This window comes from Pyricularia oryzae, chromosome 2 (assembly GCF_000002495.2).
Source record: "Pyricularia oryzae 70-15 chromosome 2, whole genome shotgun sequence".
Classification (NCBI taxonomy): Eukaryota; Fungi; Ascomycota; class Sordariomycetes; order Magnaporthales; family Pyriculariaceae; genus Pyricularia; species Pyricularia oryzae.
In genome coordinates, this window is record NC_017850.1 from 1,042,816 (window position 1) to 1,064,627 (window position 21,812).

Sequence of the window (21,812 nt, forward strand, 5' to 3'; positions counted from 1 at the left end):
ATGCAGAAAATAGCGCCTTAACAGTACGTACCCATTGTGGCACGATGAGCATCGGTAAGATGGTCAGTGCCTGACGAGAAAACAAAGTGCGGTAGAATTGGTGCATCTTCACAACCCTAAAACTTTTAGTGAGCTGCTGTTAGTGAAGTCTCTATTGACTCGCACAGTTCGAAACGTGTCAGGGTGAAAATAGTTGAATTCAAGGTTCTTGCCCGCCATCTGACTGCCCGTCTAGCCGAGAATACCAACAACCCAGGTAGCTAAGGTAGCCACGCTAGCCACCTATCTTGTGAACCTTACCTAAATGTATGTGACAGATGTTCGAGGCTGTCCCTTTGTGTGCGACTTGGTCAATTGAATAAATATCCCGGCCAACCATGTATAGTAAGAAGTCTGCCTCGACGGTATCCGAATTCATTCGGAATGAGAATGGATGACGCCAACTCGGAAATGGAACGTAATTAATTACTGTATGTAACAATACAGGCTTGCGTGGTGTATCAACGGGCTATCAACCATCCGTCTAGCCTGCTTGCCTGTCACTGCTACTTGGTCCGTGTCTTGCCCGCAACAATGCCCCATAATTATTCCAAAACATCCCAGATCGGGCAGAGAGAAGCACAGTGCTCAAGGCTGTACCCACTCTCCCGGTGCCTCGTCGGCCGCCCGCTCCTGAAATCCTAACCTAACCTAAACCTGGTGCCGACCGACAACAATTACCCCAGCCGTGTGCCTACATGTGTGTGTGTACCTTTTTTGCCTTATCCGAACGATGGCAAGTTTTGACTTGAACCCCCAACTACCTTGACTTTCCTAATGATTTCTCACCTTGTCACCACTCTTTGTTTTGGGTATCCTGCGTTTGATTCCATTCCTACGATTCGAGCCTGTTTTCAGCCTATAGAATTTCAGTCATGATACAAACAGGACTTCCATCGATTTAGATTTCGTCAATTCCACGCCCTGGCCCTGCGCGGCCCGCCGACCGTCGTGACTCCAGTCACTCGGCATTTTATCCCAGCTTCTCAGCGGTTATTCTATTGTCACAACTACAGTCTGGCCGCTTCAGCCCGCCAGCTGACGAAATTATTCCCGCGATGGACACTGGCGCAAAAAGGTCGTCCTCCGACTGTCTGTCTTCTTCTCCGCTGTCATCCTTGGCCTCGTCACAAGCCCCTTCCTCGCCTTTGACCGTTCTTTCGAACTCGCCTTCGCCACCGACGCCATCTCCACCGAACCGCGACGCTTCCAGCCGCTATCCCTCGCCGAGCACATCCTCCGTGGCCATTTCCTCAGGAAGCGCGTCGCCAATGAATGCCTCAGGCCCCACGCCGCCGTCTTCGGACCGGCCAGTGGAGGCGTCTGTCTGCACCGACGGACCTCCTCCTGCCAAAAGGCGTAAGGTGCAGCAGAAGCGGGAGCGCAAGACGGAATATCTCGATCTCGACAAGACCGGCGACGAAGGCTATCAGGATGAGCTGCTCGCCCGTCTCACAAAGGTCTTGCGCAAGAAGAAGCGCATCGTAATCATCGCAGGTGCCGGAATCTCCGTGTCAGCAGGGAGTATGTCCAAGCGCCTTACAGAAGTGTGCCCCTCGGGGCCCTGTTCACCCTGCTTGCTAACCAGACGTTGTAGTTCCTGATTTTCGATCCCAGTCGGGCCTTTTCAAGTCCAATGGGAAACATCTTTTCGACGTGTCGGTTTACCACGACGACTCATTAACATCAGCGTTCCACAAGATGGTTAGGGAGCTGGCTACGAAATCACAGGCTGCGTCGCCGACGCCGTTTCACCACATGATGGCATCTATTGCGCAGGAAGGGCGATTACTACGACTGTACACCCAAAATATCGACTGCCTGGACACCGGTATGGAGCCATTACGCACATCAGTACCGCTCAAGGCCGCGCAGAAGCCATGGCCTAAGACCATTCAACTTCACGGCGGACTCGCAAAGATGCAATGTACAAAGTGCGGTGACGTCAAAGACCTCGATCCCGAGTTATTTGATGGACCCAAACCTCCACTGTGCGCTGTTTGCGAAGAGGCGGACCAGATTCGCGTGGCGTTTGCCAACAAACGAAGCCGGGGCATCGGTAGATTACGTCCGCGTATGGTCCTTTACAACGAGGCTAGCCCCGAATCTGAGGAGGTCGGGACTGTATCTGCTGCTGATCTGGCCAGGGTTCCGGATGCTGTTATTGTGGTGGGCACAACATTGAAGATTCCGGGCGTAAAGCGCCTGGTCACTGAAATGTGCAGGGCCACGCGCAGCCGCCGTGACGGATTCACCGCCTTCCTCAGTGTCGAGCCCCCACAGGGCGCTGAATTTCAGGAATGTTGGGATATTGTGGTTCGCGGGAAATGTGACGATGTTGCCGCAATTGTAGGCTTGCCGCGGTACGATGAGCCAGCACCAACGGAGACGGACTGGAAAGTTACCCAGGCTACAGAGGAATCCAAGAAGACGCAAGCGAAGGTCTCGAGCGTCAACATCCAGAAGCCCAAAGTCGTGTCTGCACCGGAGCCCGAAGCAAAGTCGAAAAAGCTGGGGCAGCTTGTCGACAAGGAGAACGGCAGCATACCAACACCCAATGCCAGCCCAACGCTCGAGGCGACTCAACCGAATACAGGAACCCCTACTACGTTGTCTCTGTCAGATGCCAAACAAACAAAGCTTCAGTTCGGTCAGCGCAAGAAGCTTCCAGGAGCTCCCACGACCAAGACCGTCAACAAACGCACCAGGCTTCCAGATGCGCCACAGCCCTCTAAAACAACCAAGTCCAAAATACCGGTCAAGAAGGCTGCAAAGAAGGACGCTACCAAGAAGGCCGTCAAGGCCCAACCAGTTCTTACCAAGGCATTCAAAGCCACCAAGCCCATTATCACGGAGGGAAAGCAGATACTGGTTAAGCAGGAACCCTCTCCCGTGCCTTCATCTCCCGTCACTCCAGACGAGGAGTTATTCCACAAGCTACCCAGTCTGCGTCCTGGGAAGCCCCTTGAAACTACAGTCATTACAGAAACGGCGACACCAGACGACACGCGGCCCAGTAGTCGTATGTCTGTCCAAGATGTCGACGACTCTCCGCTACATGACGGCTGTCAGGAGATGCACACCATTTCGCCAACGTCCAAGCCACGGTCTATGGGGCATTTGATCGACTGAAAAGAAAAACGCACACGGCAAACAGTGTTTCCTACGGAGCTGAATCGAGCGTACGGTACACTCCCGTTTAGTAGCGTTCTAGCTATTTATTTTGCGCGAACTAGACCCTAGTTGCGCTTCCCTATATGACACGTAGCGAGGTTAATATTGTTTTTTTTTTGGGCGCAAGGGTGTTTTCTCCAGGACTACGAGTTGCATTACGGAGCCAATTCTTTCTTTTAATTCGGATGGCGGTGTAGGGCGTACGGGGGGACAGTTGGGATTCACTCTTCTGATGTGGTATATTCTTTATCTGGCAAATGTATATACATGATACATAACAAAACTGGCGTACCCTTTTTCCTCTTTTAGTGGGAATAGAAAAATCATTTATTTTCGTCGCACAAGAAGCAATGTTCGTTCGGGTCTTTATTTGAAAAAGCGAGTTTTCTGGCTGTTGTTTGGCATGAGTGAACTTTTGTGCAAAGGGTTCTGCTGACTGCGGGTTCACGCAAAGCCCCATCGGACATGCGCCACAGTATGCATCCACGACGAAGAACATGGGAACACTGCCGATGTATTTGATTCCAGGAGCCGTTGCAGACCAAGTCATGACTTCTGCCCACACACTTGGGATACAAGGTCTGACTGTTTTTTTTTTTTTTTGCAGACAATTCCCGAGCCAAGTCAACGCGCGTCCGTCCCTGCTCTAATTTGCCTGAAAGCTTCCTCCTTTCTCTCTTGTTTTTGTCCTCTCCGTATTTTACGGGTGTTCCCAATTGCAGAAGCCACCCACTTCCAAGTATTACTTTGTACATGCATAAGAAAGAAACCATATGTAAGGGGGAACACTGTAGGCTAGATGAGGAGCTCTTCAGCTGGACACCAAAAAGTGGACCACACCGGTCAAGTGTCCCCAAACCGAGAGCTCACCGCCAGGCTCTTTTCGAGACAAGTTACATGACTGTGCGCCCCAGTAAAGAGAAAGGAAACATGATGGTCTTTGTATATAAAGCCAATCACAGTGACCAGAAGAGGTTTTGGAATAGTTGAAAAAAGTTCACTCTTTTGTGTTGTTTTGGATAATAAGATTGCATCTTACTTTTGTAGCAGACCAAAAAAGGTGGGCATAGAGAGATGGTGAAAAAGAAAATCAAAAGAAATAGTATCAAAAACGCTGCCCATTGACAGACGGACCGCCGTCCCATACGCCAAACAAAATGCAGAAGTAACAAAAGCAATGGTTCAAAAAAACAGTCCTTCCAGAAACAATTGTGGAATGTCGCATAGTGTAACGCAATATGAAGTGCTGAATACATTCGTCTCTTTAGTACAAGCCCCTCAATAGTATGGAATGCGAGGTTTGAGCTTGGAGCTAGAGAGAAAAGAGCCGGGTTAACGAGTGCAAAGCCGATTCGCGCTGAAACAGGTGGTAGCATATACGCCAGTCTTGCCATCTTATAACCCTTCTAATTAACTCAGCCAGCCATGACGCGATTGCTCAGCCATCGAGGGTTGCTCATCGGTGAGGACTGCGTGCACTGTTATGCCATGAGGATCGCGCCCTATCACCCGAGTCTCGCCGGTCCAGCACTTTGCCAAAGCTCAGGCGATCTCCGTTTTCATAGTACCTTCGTCTCGAATCCCTCTCGTCACGATCGCGGTCTCGGTCGCCGCGGCGATCATCACCGCGGCGGTAGTAATCGTCCAAATCACGGCGATGGTCACGTCGGCCGGCGTCGTATCGTGATGATGAATCGCGCGCCGTGTCTATCTCTCCGTCTTCGAGGTCCATTCGGTGGCGCTTCTGGCTCTTGAGCTTCAAACCAGACGAGGCTTCTCCTGTCTTGGGCTGTTTCGACTTTTCCTTGAGAGTTTTGTACATGGTTGCTAACTGGCCACCAGAAACCTCGACCTCATGAACTGGCCAAATCGACGACAGGAAGTCCCTATTAATCAAGTCAGTTTCTATACCCAATTAGACGACTTGATATGTGTCGAATTGTAGTGCTTACCAAAACCGGGGCATCAATGCTTCCAGCTGATCCGCCGGTATGCTGTCGTTATTAGCCTTCATGTCTGTAAAGCAGTTGCCGATCTGCTGAAGCTCATTGCCCATGATCCTCGCACGCTCTTTGGCATTCTCGACACGATCCGCCGTGGTGTGCATGATCTTCTCAAAGTTTTTCCGAACAGGCTTCAGCAGCGACCACATAAGATGCTCTGAATTGCCATAGTCGAGTTTTGTGTCATCAAGCCGCATGAGCTCGTCGAAACGTTGTACAGATCTCTCCCGTGCCTTTTTAAGTCGCTCAATAGCCTCTGGATCAAGCTTCTTGCGCTTCTCTTTGTCTTTGCCATGGCGCTCTTCCACTCGGCGGTGCTTGTGACCACGTTCGTCATGATCGTTCTCATGCTTTCGCTTGTCCGGCCGCGGGGTGCCGCGGTCTCCGTTGCTCAGACCGCGGTGGTCACCTAGAGAGAATGCCCGATCCCTGTTACGGTCCTTACCCTGGCCGGCGCGTTTTGAAGCCGGCGCCGGCGAGGCAGACCCGACATCACTTCGGCGGTTTCCATTAACCAAGAGGTTTTTCTTGCTGCGATGGTGATTTTCTACTGCCTTTTGTGCTGCTGCATCGTCTGAATGCTTGGCAAGTAGTACGGACAGAAGGTACTCAGAACGACGGACGAGGTGGACAGCACCGGGAGATTGGATGCTCTTGTCGTCTCCGCGCTTTCTTTCTTCTTTCTTCTCTACTCGGTGCTCCTCGAGGAAGAACTTGCCCTCCATGTTCAGCTCTGGATCATCGCGAATTTGAGTCCACGCACCAAATCCGTACCGGTCTATGCCAACAAGGAGCATGCCGTCTTCGCGAGGACCCCACTCGCAGCTGTAATGTGCCGCCTTGGAAGCATCAGGTAGCCTGAAAGTAGCATTGTCGCCGTGCTCGAGTATGATCTTCCTCAGAAGCTTGAGCTGAGGCGGACGGTCGATGACAGTTTCGGCATTCACCTTCTTGACCTCGCCAAAGTCGACGAGAACCGCTTTCTTGTCCTTCTTTGCAATGATTTTTCCGCTTTTCTCTTCCTCGTCACGAAGCTTGCGGCTGTTCTCATCCACAGCTGCGCGGGCCTTGGCAACCAAATCACTGACGATTTCTCTTAGGTAATCGGGGTCGCGGTCAGTCAGACGAGCTTCCTGAAGCACTTCCTCTTCACGATCGTCCAATGAGCCATAACGGAACACGGCGCGGATCAGGTTCCTTGTTTCCTTTTCGTTCAGGGCACGACGAGGGTCTGACATAAGAGCACGCTGTTCTGCCAACTCCTCCTGCTCTTGTCGCTCTCGTTGACGCTTCTTAGCCAGACGCTCAGCCCTTTCCGAATCGTTGTCCCCACCGCCACCATTACGCCTGTTCGCCTTGAGTGTCGCTTTGCGGGGAGCGTTCTCCTCTTGGGCCTTGGCCAGATACTCGTCGTGCTTTTTCTTCTCTTCTTCGGCCTTGATAGAGGCCAATTGTTCAGCAGGGATGATCTCGTCCCAGTTGAGAGCCAGGTCGTCGACTTTCACATCCGTGAAATGCATCCAATTATCCCAGTCAATACCTCCACTGCTCAAGTTCATCTTGTCATCAACGTTCGTCTTAGTGACTTCGGCGTGCTCCAAGATCGAGTCGATATCTAGCTGCTCAAGTCGTTCTTGGTTCCCGGATTGCTCAAACAAGTTCTGGGAACGCAATTTCAGGATGTTCTGAATGTCGTCTGCCGTCTTGGCCTCGTCAAGCTTGAGTCCTCTCTGTTGGAATTGCTCTCGCAGCGCCTTGCCCTCATCAGTCACACCAGCCTGAATGGTCAGGTACTCGAGGAAAAGCTTGTTACGTGCACGGTTGACGACCTCTTCCTCAACAGTCTGTTTGGCAACCAGACGATAGACGTTGACAGGCCTTTTCTGACCGATACGATGGGCTCGCGCCATAGCCTGCAAATCTGCTTGGGGGTTCCAGTCCGAGTCGTAGATAATCACAGTGTCGGCCGTCATCAGGTTAATACCAAGACCACCAGCTCGAGTTGACAGAAGAAAGCAAAAGTCTTCGCTATCTGGCGCATTGAAATGATTGATGGCCATACGACGCGGTCCAGCTGGAATGGTACCGTCCAAACGCTGGTACTGGTAGCCGCGCACGCGCAGATAGTCACCGAGGATATCCAGCATCTTGACCATTTGGCTGAAAATTAGGACGCGGTGGTTGTCTTTCTTGAGCTTTGCAAGCAACTGGTCGAGAAGCATCATTTTGCCACTGCTCTTGATCAAGCCTTTGATAGAATCTTCGCGCCGGGTGCTGCCAGCCAGAACCCTCTCCTCAACTCCCTGGAACATGTAAGGATGGTTGCTGACCTTCTTCAGCTCCATCATGATGTTGAGCAGAGAGGCCTTGTGGCCTCCACTAGCATCGCTGAGAGCAGCATAGTTCCTGGTCAAGATGTTCTTGTAATACTCCAGTTGCACATCCGAAAGTTCTACACGAATGATCTTCTCGGTTTTTGGCGGGAGGTCGGACTCGACCGTCTCCTTCGTCCGGCGAAGAATGAAGGGGGCAATGGCCTTGTGCAGCTGTGTGAGCTTGGCTTGGGTTTCACGGCGCTTCTCCTCCTCTTCGGCCTGATCTTCTTCCTTGTTCTCGACTTCTTTACCCAGTAGCTCGAGATCATCATCTATCAAAACCTTTCCAGGGTTGAGAAAATCCAAGAGAGCAGAGAGCTCAGCAAGATTGTTCTGGATAGGTGTGCCGGTGATTAGTAGTTTGCAGGGGATATTGAAGCTTAGTAGCTTTGCATAAAGCTGCGACTCCCGATTCTTCAGCCTGTGTGCCTCATCAACGGCGAGAACCTGCCACTTGATGGTGCGGAGGAATTCTGCGTCCAGAAGAATATAGTCATATGAGGTGACAAGCACGTTGAACTTGGGCTTCTTGGGGTTGTTGTTTATGAGGAGCTCATGCTCGCGGATGGTAGCGCGGGCTGCCTCGGGGCCTAGGTAAACAATGTAGTTGAGGTCTGGGGACCAATTGTTGAATGTGTCGCACCAGGCAGGAATGACACTCAGAGGTGCCACAACCAGAAAGGGACCTTCCTGCTCCCTGGAATTGCGAAGCCAGCTGAGAAACGACACGGTCTGTACTGTTTTACCCAGACCCATTTCATCAGCGAGGATGACATTGTTGGCACGGGCCCAGTTCAGTGCCAAGAAGTTTAGTCCCTTCAACTGAAACTCTCGGAGCTCGCCATTCTGTATGTAGTCGGGTTGTGTCTCCATTTTCGTCATCCTGGAACGTGTGTCTGGATTGGACTCCTTGCGGTCAGATTGCCACGATCGTCGTGAGCGCGTGGTGAACTGGTCTATCTTGTCCCCTGCCTCGGAACTGATCAAATCAGAAGGCTCCCAAGTACATTCGTCGTACTGGAGTCCCTTCCATTTGACCAGGTACTCCTTTTGGCCGTCGCCATCACGTACGGCGACAATCCTTTCGACCTTGGTGTAGTCGTCATAAGCATCTTGCTCGCGCTCACGGTCGAGTGCCCACTGTTCTTTCAACTCCGGGCTGACGTCTTCCCCAAAACTCATGTCAAGCTCGTACTCAACGACTTTGCGGAAGTAGTTTTCCAGTCTCCGAAACCCTCGGCAACCATGGACGCTTTCTGTTGTTTCCCAGGTGTCGTGCATGTGAGATTTGCCTTGCCACTTGATGTAGTACTCGAAATCGTGTCGTGTCGAGTGCGGGGACAGTTCGACGTCCTCCTTCTTTCGGTGCTTAAGTATCTTTTCGATGTAAGGGGAATTGTCTTCGACCTCGGCAGCCCAATAGTTTGGCGTAGTATCGTCAATGTCTTCTGCATCGTCAACTTCGCTTTCATTGTAGGCTCCAGCGGAGACTTGAGCAGCTCTACGGCTGGACCACCTCTTCTCTTGGTAAGCCTGTGCCTCTTGCTGGCGACGAGCCTTCTTCTGGAAGCTCCTGGCGCGAGCGCCTCCATAATTGTCCGAGTCTGACGCGTCGGCGGAAGTCGTTCGTAAGGGAGTGTCTCTTTTGGAAGCTAAAGAATCAAGGATTTTGTTAGCAATGACATATTTAGAAGGGTTTACGAGGCGAGCGTGGGTGCGGTGAGGCCTTACATGGTTGTGAGCGCTCGACGCGTCGCTTCTTTGGACCTTTACGCGCTGCTGGTACTACTTCATCTTCAGAATCGCCATCAACTTCGTCTTCGTCGGAATCGACCTAGAGTCACGTCTTGTCAGCGAGGTCCAGCACTGGTGGGTCCATGTCGCCGACTTACTATCTTTCTGCGCTGGGTTGGGCGATTCTGTCAATTGGAATGAAGGTTAGTCATTCGCATTGAACTGGCAACGTGGTGAATATATTTCCCATACACTTCGCCTCAGGCCATATAATTCAGGATTCTCCCTCATGAAGTCCTCCTCTAGCGCGCCGGCAGCCTTGCGCTTAGCATGGCGACGGGAGTCGGCTGACGAGGATCGCTCGCTTTGTTGCGCGTCTATCCTGGCGGAGGCAGGGCTCTCTGCGGCATCGAAATCGCCATCTTCGGAAGCGTCGTTGTCACTTGGCTCCGAGACTTCGTGATCGTCTACATCGTCGGCGTCTTGTGCAGGGTTCGGGGACTCCGGTTCAGAGTCCGGCGATGGCATTTGAACTTCAACTTCGCCTTCGGCAGCATCCGATAGGTCACTATCACTTCTGTGGCCGTTCATGTCCGGGCTATCTGGGTCGACAACGATATCCGAGTGGTGTCCATTTGTAGGACAAGGCTCAGGAGATGTCGACATGGCCGCGAGAGGACGCCGGGCTGCCTGCTGTAAGACGATGATGTTAGAAAGGCCTATGGACTAGAGGATGCTTCACAGAAGTTTTGCAACGAGGCAATCGGCCACGGCGACCCAGAATCAGCCACATTCACGCGTGTTTGAAGCATTATAGCCGACATATGGGTCTTGTCGCAAGTTGGGGATGGAATCGAGGCAGACAAGGCTGACAGGCGATGGAGTGCAATTGGGGAGCCCCGAAGAGGCTACAGAGCGAACCGATGCCACAGGCAGCTCGCATCTATCGAGCTGAGGCCATCGTATCGATTCTCATCTACAAAAAGAGATTCCGATACAGGTAACATCTCATAAATCATGCCCCGGGGGGTAGGACGCGATGGTGGGCTTCGAAGGCTTCAGGGTCCAGGTATTTTGTCACAGGGTGACAGCCGGCTGGATTGCCAAAGGCACCGGAAACACTTACAAGTCATCAACTTGTTGCTCCCAGGCAGCTTGAGCCTTCAAACTTCTTGTAGATCGGTTTGAATATGAACGCGCAGGGGCCAGTAATGTCGCGGGTTTGGTGTCGACAATATGGCAAAGAGGAGTCTCTTACTGTCGGAGGAATTATGTGTAGTGCAGTGTCGACAGAAAAATGTCGACTGGAGCTGGGGTAGAGGTGGGAACCGAGTTCAATCGACTGTGAACGGACCCACCCAGCCAGCCACTCAGGCCTTCGGAGTCAGAGCTTGTAGTGATGGACTCCACTTTTTGTTCGTGAGGGTACCTACCACGCCATAAATTTGATGGAGGAGACCACGGTTCTCTGACGCCAGACGCTCCAAGTACTGTACTAGTACCTGTGCTGATGACGGTCTCGCTGACCCCGGATTCATCTCCCAGGCCTCATTTTTCACATGTAGCCCGCTCGCGCAGATGATTATCACTATCAAAGAGTCCCCATATTATAGAAAAAAGTCAATGCTTCACATATGTTGGTACCCTGCGGTGATGTTGGATTATGCTTGAAGAAACCATTCAAGGGAAGCTCAAGCCCACTTATACCAGTTGTATGCCAATACGTGATACTGTTAACCTCCACAAGGAATGAGACTTTTGATACTCGCGTAAATATCAACAGCATCACGGAACGGACTACAGCAACCGATTGGGGTAGCCGTGCACTGCATGATTGGCCTTACCGCTCATCTAACCTACAGTACTTCCTGTCCGTGCTAATTGTCGTCCGGTACATGCTTTAGAACTAGACTAGACTAACGAAAGGACGAGACATGACTACCTGGGCTTGCTGGGCTGACTACTTTCTCGTTGGAGCGGAAACTGTGGCTTGTTCCAAAATTACCCTTTCACCGAAGGTAAAGTAAGATAGCTGATGTTGACAGAATAACCTGAACTTTCCAGGTACATGGATCCATTCCCATGGGACCTACCTACCTCTTACCTACCCTGAACCTCGGACAGGAGCGCACAAGGAGGCTGTACTTGGGGGCTGTCAACGAACAGCCCCCAAGTAGTTGCACAATAATTGAGTGAGCTGTAGGAACAAAACAAAAAGCACTGACCAATATTCGGTTTTGCGCAAACCGGTCGCGTTTGCGCAGGTAGAAAGCAACACGCAGAGAAAGAAAAGTTTAAAGAAATGGAGAACAAAAGTTGATGCGCGGACGATCGTGAACCTATCACACAAGCCCAGTTTGCGATTACAGGCATTCTGGCGCATAATGACGGAACATGAGTGACCCCTCCAAGGTGTGCCCTCTTTTTTTCCACAGCCCTGCCCCGCCACAACGACACATGTAAAGCTAACCCCCTCAACTCGAAGAGGTTACTATTGTTCTGTCGCGTGTCAGAGCTTAAGAAATTGTGTTTCTTTGTTATCTGTTGTTATTGAAGATTCGCAGGACAGACTCACCTGGTTACAGCCACGGTATTTACATCCTGTGATCACTGCCAACTTGAGCCAATTTTGCTTTGCGACTACTTTAAACTTTGGCCAAGATGAGTGACAAGCTCACTCGGTATGTGCAAGCACCTATGAATATATTCTGCCTTCTGCGCCGTGTTAACATTTTCCTTCTGTATGCAGTATTGCTATTGTTAATAGCGACAAGGTATGCGATTCTCGAGATGGAGACCGGACCGAGCGGTTTCGATAGTCGCACTAGTATTCGGAACGAATGCGACAAGCTAGGATACTGACGTGTTACTGTTGGGACTTTTATAGTGCAAGCCGAAGGTACGAAAGGAAATCAAGAATGAGCCCCCGAGAACCAGAGTAACATCGGGTAACTAACACATGGATATGATCATCTATAGAAATGCCGTCAGGAGTGCAAGAAGTCCTGCCCGGTGGTGCGTAGTGGCAAGCTCTGCATCGAGGTCTCTCCCGATTCGCGTATCGCCTACTTGTCCGAGACTCTTTGCATCGGTTGTGGTATTTGCCCTAAGAAATGCCCTTTCGACGCCATCACGATCATCAACCTGCCCACGAACCTCGAGTCCCAGGTGACGCACCGTTACTCTGCCAACAGCTTCAAACTTCACCGTCTGCCCATGCCGCGGCCTGGAAACGTCCTCGGTCTTGTTGGAACCAACGGTATTGGAAAGAGTACAGCTCTTAAGATCCTGAGCGGAAAACTCAAGCCCAACTTGGGCAAGTTTGACAACCCTCCAGACTGGGAGGAGGTCATCAAGTACTTCCGTGGCTCTGAGCTTCAGAGTAAGGCATACCCCCTAAGGCCATCTTGCATCTATAGTATGCGCAGTGACTGATCAGGGATTTATTGCAGACTACTTCACAAAGCTACTGGAGGATGACCTCAAGGCTGTTGTCAAGCCGCAATATGTGGACCAGATCCCGAAAGCGCTTCGCCCTGGTGCGGAGAAGAGTGTCAAGTATCTCATCGAGAGCAGGAAATCCCTTGACAACCTTGACCAAGTTCTCGATGTTCTAGGTATGACCCAATTGCCATGGTAGATGCTCCTGTCATGGTCTGTACTGACAATAGCTGCCAGAGTTGCGACACATCTACGACCGTGATATCAACCTGCTTTCTGGTGGAGAGCTGCAACGTTTTGCCATCGGAACTGTCTGTGTTCAAAAGGCCGATGTGTAGGTGCTACCTCCCGTGGCTAGTCGCAAATCCCAAACTAACTTTCTAACAAACTCGTGACCATAAACAGGTACATGTTCGATGAGCCTTCATCATACCTCGATGTCAAGCAGAGATTGGCGGCCGCCAGCATCATCAGGTCCCTGCTTCGCCCTGATGACTATGTCATCGTAGTAGAGCACGATTTGTCCGTCCTGGACTATCTCTCGGACTACATCTGCGTTTTGTATGGAAAGCCGGCGGTCTATGGTGTGGTCACCCTGCCGCACTCGGTTCGTGAGGGTATCAACGTGTTCCTCGATGGTCACATTCCCACGGAGAACCTGCGTTTCCGTGATGAGTCTCTCACCTTCCGCATTGCCGAAGCAGCTGATGAGTTCAACATCGACCGCAGCCGTGCGTTCAACTACCCCGCCATGGAGAAGACTCTTGGTAACTTCAAGCTTCGCATTGACCCTGGTGACTTTGAGGACTCGGAGATTATTGTCATGATGGGCGAGAACGGTACCGGCAAGACAACCTTCTGCAGGCTCTTGGCTGGCGCTCTCAAGCCTGACTCTGCTAAGAAGGTGCCTGAGATGAAGATCAGCATGAAGCCTCAGACAATCACACCCAAGTTCGAGGGTACCGTCCGCCAGCTGTTCTTCAAGAAGATTCGCCCGGCTTTCCTGTCACCACAGTTCCAGACCGATGTTGTCAAGCCCCTCAAGCTTGATGACTTCATCGACCAGGAAGTCAAGAACCTGTCCGGTGGTGAATTGCAGCGTGTCGCCATCGTTCTAGCTCTCGGCATGCCTGCCGACATCTACCTGATCGACGAGCCGTCCGCCTACCTCGACTCCGAGCAGCGTATCATTGCTGCCCGTGTCATCAAACGCTACATTATGCACACCAAGAAGACTGCCTTCATCGTCGAGCACGATTTCATCATGGCCACGTATCTGGCAGACCGCGTCATTGTATTCGACGGCAAGCCAGGTATCGATGCGCACGCCAACAAGCCAGAGTCTCTTCTCACGGGCTGCAACTCTTTCTTGAAGAACCTCGATGTGACTTTCCGTCGCGACCCTACAAACTACCGCCCACGTATCAACAAGGCCAACTCTCAGCTGGACCAGGAGCAGAAGCTCAGTGGAAACTTCGTAAGTGAATCCAAGCGAGTTCAAGTTCTAGGCGAGGCTTGTTTTATCATGATATTAACCAAAACTGTCTATTTTAGTTCTTCCTGGAGGACCCAGAAAAAACAACAACTGCTTGAAATTTTTGTCAATAAGGGCACTCCAGAGGATTCTCCGTTTAATCGGAATAACGATCACAATGCATCAGCTTCAGGCGTTTTAGGCGTTCAAAAGAGGGGGCAATCTGGCGGTAGGGACACGGCTGGCTTGGAAGAGGAGACCTCGGGCGAAGACGACGACCCCGACATAACCTCACTCCCGACGGCCAGTAGAGTTCCCCTGTTAGCCTGGTCCCACAGCTTGTCAGCCAGATTTGTTTTCAACCATTTTCGTTCCGAGCGAGTATCAAGACTAGGGTTGGTCTTGCCATCTCTGCTGCACAATCTTGTTAGCCTTTCAGCTTTAATTTACCTGCTGTAATCAGGCAGGAGAGGAGGGTCAAGGTTGGGGAAGGCAAAATCGGAGCGCTGTTTGGGTTAAAGATCTAGCATGGTCAGCTGTGGATTGAGGGGCAACGGTTAAGTAGGATGACTGCCGTCAATCTATCCATTATGCATGGATAGGTATTGTATGTAAACGATATAAGGTCGAGTCAATTTGCAAATTTCAAAATTCAGATAACTAGACTATCCGCCTGCTGTAGTGCAAGTTGCAGACATAGGATGGATGACTTTGCATTAATTGGCATTTAGAGTATTGTCACCCATGGCGGGTGATGAACTTCAAGAATACTGCTAGAAATTACATGTCAAGGTGTGTAGCTCACGTTCAATTTGAGGTACTCCCTTGTTGAATGATATTGGTTGTAGGGACGATTCGCAATCGAGCTTGTTTACCCCTGTATTGATTGGATTTCATCATGTGATCCCAGTCAATTGAAAATTGGGTTGCACTGGCCAAACCCCGGCAGGCGGGGTGCAGCCAGTAAGTGATACAGTATATTCTTGTCGCGTCTTTTCAGCCTGGGAGAAACACTATGACGCGCTGTCGGATAATTGCACGCGATTAAGAGGGTTGGCCATAATTGGACCCAATTGACCTGATTCCAATTGCGAGCATATGATTTTGTCTAAGCCATTGACAACAATGTTATAACCACTATTGGATATGATTTTCTTGCTTTTACTTTGACGGGTTCATGGCGCCTTATTTACACTTGTAGCATGTCCTCTTCCAAACCGCCTTCCAGTGATTTGCGTCCTCCATCACTCCAACGACGAACCTCCCTGGCAAAGGGAAGCCACCCCACACCTACGGCGGTCACTTGGAAGGCTTCAGCCGATTCGGTACCCTCCTTCGCCGCGAGATCAGCTCGGCATCCAAAAGCAGCTCGTGAAGTCGACAGCTCGACGGACCAAAGCACCGATGCTACCACGCAGGCGATCCAGAAAGCCCCTGGCTTGGCCATGGAGGACTTACTGAGACCTACCATCTCGATCAAGGTCCGTCTCGACGGGCGGTGATGTGTGATGCCTCTCGTCTCGCACATGCAATGTGGCTAACACTGTCTTGTATTCTTGTTCAGCCTCACCCTCCTAACCTTCAAACAAAGCCTGTGCAGTTGCAGCCGCTTATGCTGCTGCCTCGAGAATGCCTATCTTTGGCATATATCGACCTGGCAGCTCCGTACGGCGAGCTTCCCTCCTGCCGGTTCTTTGAGTCACGTATACGGATCATGGAGTTGGAAAGTCGCCTTGGGTCAAATGTACTTGTGGCTCGTTCGGACCTGAACAGACATACTACGTATGCAATAGAACGGCACACAAATGGTCATTATGTGGTTTGCAGACTAGGGGACTGGGTGCATATGGAAGAGCTGGCCCAGCAAGCCACTGTATGCTGCAGGGAACGCTTGAGCAAGACAGGTCTCCTATCAAAGACGCCCGCTGTTGTAGCAAAGCCAGCTGGACCGACACTCCACGTTCCTCAGTTGTACAAGGCGAGCAATCGAAAAAGACAAGCTATCGAGGATCTACAGTCACTTTGCAGAAAACGACCAAGGTCACCATCGGCAGTAGGGCCCTCATCACAGGATCAGGCTACAGCTTGCCACCTACCAACGCCTATCGATGATGGTTTATATGGCACACATGAGCATGGATATCCTGCTGCCTCACAGCCTTCCGAAGCTGCTCCAACGGTAGTCTCGCAGATGGTCAACCCAAGTCGGCAGGTTTCTGAACTTCCAGTCACCACAGATGCCCCCAAGACAGCCGAGGAAATATTTGCCAACATCAAGAATCATTATTTCGAGGCTCTTTATCATTCTAAGGTACGACACAAACCGGATTACTGGATGGTGCAATTGCTTTTTTCTAACCCAAAGTTATTCAGGGAAATCTTGCCTATTTCCCGAAAGGGCCTTTGTCCAGGGCAAGAGCAGCTTTCAATCTGAACATCGATGGCATACTCGAGATGCCAGACTTGATTGATTTTCTCAAGAGTATGGTATTAACTACAGTGTCCATCGACAAAAAGTATCTGAGTACCATTCCAAATACGCTTGATCAGATGAAGAGATTCGTGGACAGTTCAGATGACGGGGGAGAGAAGGTCAAGAAGAAGAAATCCAAAAAGTTCAAGCTTGGCAAGAACGGACTTTATAGTAACGAAGATGAAGACGTGAAGAAGTGGTGGATTGCGACGAAACCTGAACTCAAGGACGATGAAGTTTCGGTTGAGCCGCAGCACATGCGATATCACATATCGTGCTTGCGGAGAAGGGAGACACTGTTACAAATGATTTTGATCATGGAGATACTGGCACTCGAGGCGGCACGGCCCCCGGAGAATCCCGCTGACGTTCAGCTTCCTGGTCTTGATCCAATGCCAACAGCTGTGGTGTCGGAGACCAGCGGGCACAAGAAAAAAAGGAACAAGCACAACTATCCAGTACTGCTCGACGTACATGCCGACCGCTTATGCATTTGGGAGTCGATCACTCTCGATGAGGTGAAAGCCCTAGCTGAATCACAGACACATGAAGACGAAGCGGAAGTGTCTGACAAGCCCTTGAGAGACTTTTGCACCGATATCATTGTGCCGTTGTGAGTCAAGGAGGCGTTCTTTTCTGTATGAGTTGTGGGTTCTGCGGCTGACCATTCACGTTCACCCAGCTTTTCGGCACGGTTACCTGAAATCTGTGAAAGTTTGAACCGCAAGCTCGGTGGGCCGGTGAAACAGTCACCGAGAAAACCAAAGCGCGAGAAGCCAGTTTCTTCCGCAAGTACAAAGACTAAGATAAGCAGTAAGCCTGGCGCCGTGACTAAGAGAACTGGCACTGGAAAGTCTGCTACTTCGAAGTCTTCTGCACGGAGCTTGGAGCGTGTACTTTCCAACGACAAGCTCCGCCGTAGCGTCTCCAGAGGACCATGCGATGCTCTGGCACATCTGCGACATGCAACTGTAGCACACGTCCCAGGGCTTAAACGGGAGTCAAGCGAGTCCAGATCTTTTAGCGAAAGCAGATCATTGAAAGATGCGGTTGACTCACTCCAAGATGACCAGTCATCTGCCACTGGCGGCTCAAAGGAGAAACAGGTACCACAACTGATGCACTCAAGAAGCTCTAGCTTTACCAACGCCGACGATGCAAGGGCGAAGAAGAAGGCCATGGTTGATGCCGAGCTTAGGAACGCAATATCGGCTCTCAAAAAGCCAAACCGCTTGCTTGCAGGCAAAGTCATGGTGGAAGAGACTGAGAAGCGTCTGTTTGGAGGACCTACCTATGTTTCGAGTATGTGGACCTGCCAAGCCCATCTCATTCTTGCAGACATGTATATCATGTGCTAACCTCGTTTGTCGGTTTACAGATACTAGGAAGCTGGCCCAGAGCCCCGTAAACCATGTTCAGGTCAAGGCAACGCCTGCAAACGTCAGATTCAGGGATGTGCTTGATGTGGCGGATGAAGGCGCATTGCAATATGGCAAGGGTTTCAAGCTTTCTCGTGGCCGTTCGGTAACGCAGCCGGCAGCAGCGATGGCCTCACTCTTGGAAGAACCGGCCCAGGTTGGTGCAACACCCCGTCATGTGGCCAACACACCATCGCCGAGCCAGACCCCAAGACAACGGGATGCCGTGCCAAATTCATCGCCATTGCAGGCAAGGAAGGTTGCACCGCGGCCACAAATGCAACAATCGTCTGAGTGGCGGCAAAAGACCAAATCGCAGCCTGCTCCTTTCGCTCGGGACTTGTTGCAACCCACTGGCATGTCAGATCTTGTGCCAGCATCCTCGCCACACCAGCCCTTGCTTACCGCTCCGGGGCTTACAGGCGTCAACGACGATCCTCTAGTAGTGGCCGTGGCTACTACGCCGTCAGGCAAGGACCGGATGTCGACCACACAACGGCAACATCCCCGGTCGGGGTCGTTGCTGGAAACCCCTGTCAAGAAGGCGCGGAATATGTTGATAGACGAGTCACCCTCTCCATGCCAACCGGCTCTGTTGATGTCGGGTGGCCGAGCTGGGATCAAGCCTCACCAGCCTGCTCACCTGGTTTTCCTGTCACCAGCCCGAAGACGCATTTCTGCAGACGCTAGTGTCGGTCTTGCAAAAGAAACTGAAGGGCCTGCAGCTGGGGGCTCTACCAAACCAAAATCGATATACCAGCAGCTGGGCTGGGACGACGACTTGGATGAACTTTTATGATAATTGGGTATGTGTTATGAGACGGTTGCGAATAGGATGTTCCGTCCGACGCAACCTTCTAAAGAGGATATGTTTACTTAATAGTCTCTTGGTTGGGTTTCGAAAGCATATGCGGCGTTTGTGCAGCGATTCGATCGTCCACGAAATTATCAAAGCATGTTTTAACGATGTAGTCTTCTTATGCCTGATGGTTTTGCATTCACTTGGCTTGGGTAGATAGTATTTGTGATCAGCCTTGGAAGCGCGTCAGAAACACTTTGATACCATCCGGACTCAGTCGCTGTTGACTGGGTAGAAAAACAACGAAGAAGCACCAGTGCCTGTGAGGGTCTGCATCGTTACGATTTGTTGGCATGAACGTGGGCAAAGTGCCAATCTATTTATAATAAAGTCGTTCCATCTAGTCTCTTTAAACCTAACACCCGATGTTCGCATCAGGGCAAGCTCCCTATTCAAGACCCTGCCAGATCCGGTTCCACATGGATGGTAGGAAGCTCCCTGACGTCGACATGCTCCTGGGAGACCATGTCCACGACCCTGACGGCCTCGATGGCCAGAGTCCCCGCCCTCAACGCCACAAAGCGCAGGTCCACGACGTGACAAGCGCCCGGCGCCAGCGGACCGACCCGGGCGTCGGCGCTGAGGCAAAGGACATCGTAGCCCTCGACCAGGGAGCTGCGGTGCATGGCGTGCACCATGTTCTCGTCGACGACCGCGTCGGCAATCAGCTCCTGCTCCCTGGCGGCTGGGTCCTTCTTCCCCTTGGCCGCCGCGGGCTGCTGCCGCCTGGTCGGGGGCCGGACGACGCGTACGTCGTTGGTACGGCGGCGCTTGGGGATGACGCGCAGGGCGAGCTTGCGCGAGACGGGCGGAGCGTTGGAGATGGGCAGCGCCGAGGTGCCGGAGCGGTTGACGACGAAGACGGACCAGCAAAACTCCTCGCCTACGCGCGCAGGCTTTTTCGGGCCGGAAAAGGTGATGGTGATGCCGAAGTCGGGTATCGTGGTCTCGACGTTGCGCTGAGTGGCAGCCTCGAGGCCGGGGAGGGAGTCTGGGCGGGCCACGGCCGGGTTGACCATGGACGCAGCGCCGTCGATAGACAGCTGAGAGGGGCGGTGGGCTCGCTGCAGAGGTGGTGCCATGGAGGACGCGCCGAACCCGGGGTTCACGGGCGGAGTGAAGTCCACCGGGGTGCTCCAGGCCATTTTCAGGCGAGGAGTGCACTCGCCAGGGCGGATCAGGGCCTTGACCTCGATGGATATGTCGAGATCCCGCGCGGCGGGGGCCATGGAAGCCCGCGGGGTCCCGGGCACAGTCACGGCCACTGGGGCGCCTTCGAGGAGCTGGTCGTGCTCGGTGGGCGCGAGACGATACAGGAATGTCACGTGGTCGTGGGCGACGCAGCTCAAGGGCAGCTTCAGGCCCGAGTCGCTATTCATGTCGGTGACGACACCCGAGGGTAGGTTGAGCGAGATGTTGGTAAGGACGGTTTCACAATCGAAATATGGCGTAAAGTCCAACTCGAGCATGGCGATCACTGTTGAGCTGGCTGGCAGAGCATTTGGCCGCGCAAACTTTACCCGCGTATGCACCGCCGCCACCACCCTGAAGCTCAGATTCTGGAGGCTCCTGATGGGTTGCCGAAAGTCCTTGCTCTGGGTGACTGGGACCACGAGCGAGACACGTTGAGCGGATAGTCTCGGTTTGAATCCGTGGAGGGCAGGATCATGGGCAAAGGGCTCGAGCAGGTTGAGCCCCACCGGCGCCCGGCTCTGGAGGTAGCCATTCCTGACTATGCCACCATCACTGTCCTCGACATCTGCGCCGTTCTCATCTGCTGTCACATGAGCACGCAGGTGCGCTGCCGCCGCAAACACAATGGTGGGGCTTTGCAGTCTGATGCGTGGCCTCGACATGAGCACCGGGACCTTCCATATCGCGAAGCTATACCGCTCCTTGGCTTCCTCCTCACTCTCGTCGTGTAGGATTACCGGCAAGTTATCGCCTCGCTCGGACTCGGTGGCATTGTCGGCTTTTCCTGCCTCGAGAGTTCGCTCAACAGCATCATCACTGAAGATTATTTCGCTAGCCGGTGGACTGTGGTCCCGATCCAGAGCGTTGCTGTTCACGACATATGCCTCGAGTGACAGGGAGATGCGGGCCAGCAGTGGCCGCAGGTATTCCTCATCGCATCGTGGGGTTCGTAGTATGAGATAGACATGGATGGATTCATCTGAAAGTTGCCAGTTCTATGAATGAGCGAGGCTGTGAGACCATGACAGGGCAGAGCGCTAGAAGCAGGACGGAGGTTGGGAGCAGACGGCGGCATACCAAAGAACAGGAATTCCCTTTGTTCGAGTGACTTGAAAGACGACGACGTGGAGCCTTTACTGCTGCTCTGTTTCAGCACTTCTGCGAGGTCTGGCGATGATGAGAGAGGGACGGCATAGGTGAGGTGGGATTTTTCTATAAATTCCGAGTCAATGGTGGAGGGGTCATCATCCTCGAGACCGGCCATGGTGTCGTGATGCGCAGTGAGTGTGGGAGGGTTTGGCTGGCGCTAAATAGCTCTGCTCAACCCTCAACAGACAATTAGACGGTGTCAATATATTGCGAATGCTTGCTCCAGGCGCATGATTTAATATCTTGTGCGCGCGCAAACAACGCGGCGCTAGCGTAGCCTAGGCTGATGATCAGCAGAGAGGTATTCGATTGCAGATGCTGCATAAAATTCCTGAAATGTCCAAGCAGCGAAGGTATCGTCACACGTTCAGCCTGGTCATGAAGCTGCAGCTCGACTCGGGGGTCGTACAGGAATGTGCTGTGGGGGAAGCTTGTCAGGCGCTAGTCTACTGCTGGACAACGCCAGCTTGGTTCAGGCC

At 52.1% G+C, this 21,812-nt stretch overlaps 5 protein-coding genes across 5 annotated transcripts; 3 read left to right on the plus strand and 2 right to left on the minus strand.

Annotated features, from left to right (window-relative positions):
• The first annotated feature begins 713 nt into the window (after positions 1-713).
• On the plus strand, positions 714-3,577 carry MGG_04588 (Sir2 family histone deacetylase Hst4). Its single transcript, XM_003713564.1, has 2 exons — positions 714-1,563; positions 1,637-3,577. Exons 1-2 carry the CDS (start codon positions 1,098-1,100, stop codon positions 3,169-3,171), a joined length of 2,001 nt encoding a protein of 666 aa, XP_003713612.1. The 5' UTR covers positions 714-1,097; the 3' UTR covers positions 3,172-3,577.
• Positions 3,420-10,607, minus strand: MGG_04589 (chromodomain helicase DNA binding protein). Its single transcript, XM_003713565.1, has 6 exons — positions 10,452-10,607; positions 9,578-10,018; positions 9,484-9,510; positions 9,323-9,425; positions 5,166-9,243; positions 3,420-5,099 (listed from the first exon to the last, which is right to left on the minus strand). The coding sequence occupies exons 2-6, from the start codon at positions 9,989-9,991 to the stop codon at positions 4,670-4,672; spliced, it is 5,052 nt and encodes a 1,683-aa protein (XP_003713613.1). The 5' UTR covers positions 9,992-10,018; positions 10,452-10,607; the 3' UTR covers positions 3,420-4,669.
• A 1,175-nt stretch (positions 10,608-11,782) lies between these two features.
• MGG_11382 (translation initiation factor RLI1) lies at positions 11,783-14,941 on the plus strand. Its single transcript, XM_003713566.1, has 8 exons — positions 11,783-12,006; positions 12,075-12,099; positions 12,213-12,224; positions 12,305-12,707; positions 12,778-12,942; positions 13,004-13,100; positions 13,172-14,243; positions 14,321-14,941. Exons 1-8 carry the CDS (start codon positions 11,987-11,989, stop codon positions 14,357-14,359), a joined length of 1,833 nt encoding a protein of 610 aa, XP_003713614.1. The 5' UTR covers positions 11,783-11,986; the 3' UTR covers positions 14,360-14,941.
• Positions 14,942-15,263: 322 nt separating this feature from the next.
• On the plus strand, positions 15,264-19,331 carry MGG_04600 (uncharacterized protein). The gene is made up of 5 exons (XM_003713567.1): positions 15,264-15,721; positions 15,805-16,551; positions 16,614-17,326; positions 17,396-18,015; positions 18,092-19,331. The coding sequence occupies exons 1-5, from the start codon at positions 15,443-15,445 to the stop codon at positions 18,928-18,930; spliced, it is 3,198 nt and encodes a 1,065-aa protein (XP_003713615.1). The 5' UTR covers positions 15,264-15,442; the 3' UTR covers positions 18,931-19,331.
• Positions 18,274-21,764, minus strand: MGG_04601 (uncharacterized protein). The gene is made up of 2 exons (XM_003713568.1): positions 21,262-21,764; positions 18,274-21,163 (listed from the first exon to the last, which is right to left on the minus strand). The coding sequence occupies exons 1-2, from the start codon at positions 21,446-21,448 to the stop codon at positions 19,383-19,385; spliced, it is 1,968 nt and encodes a 655-aa protein (XP_003713616.1). The 5' UTR covers positions 21,449-21,764; the 3' UTR covers positions 18,274-19,382.
• Positions 21,765-21,812: the final 48 nt, after the last annotated feature.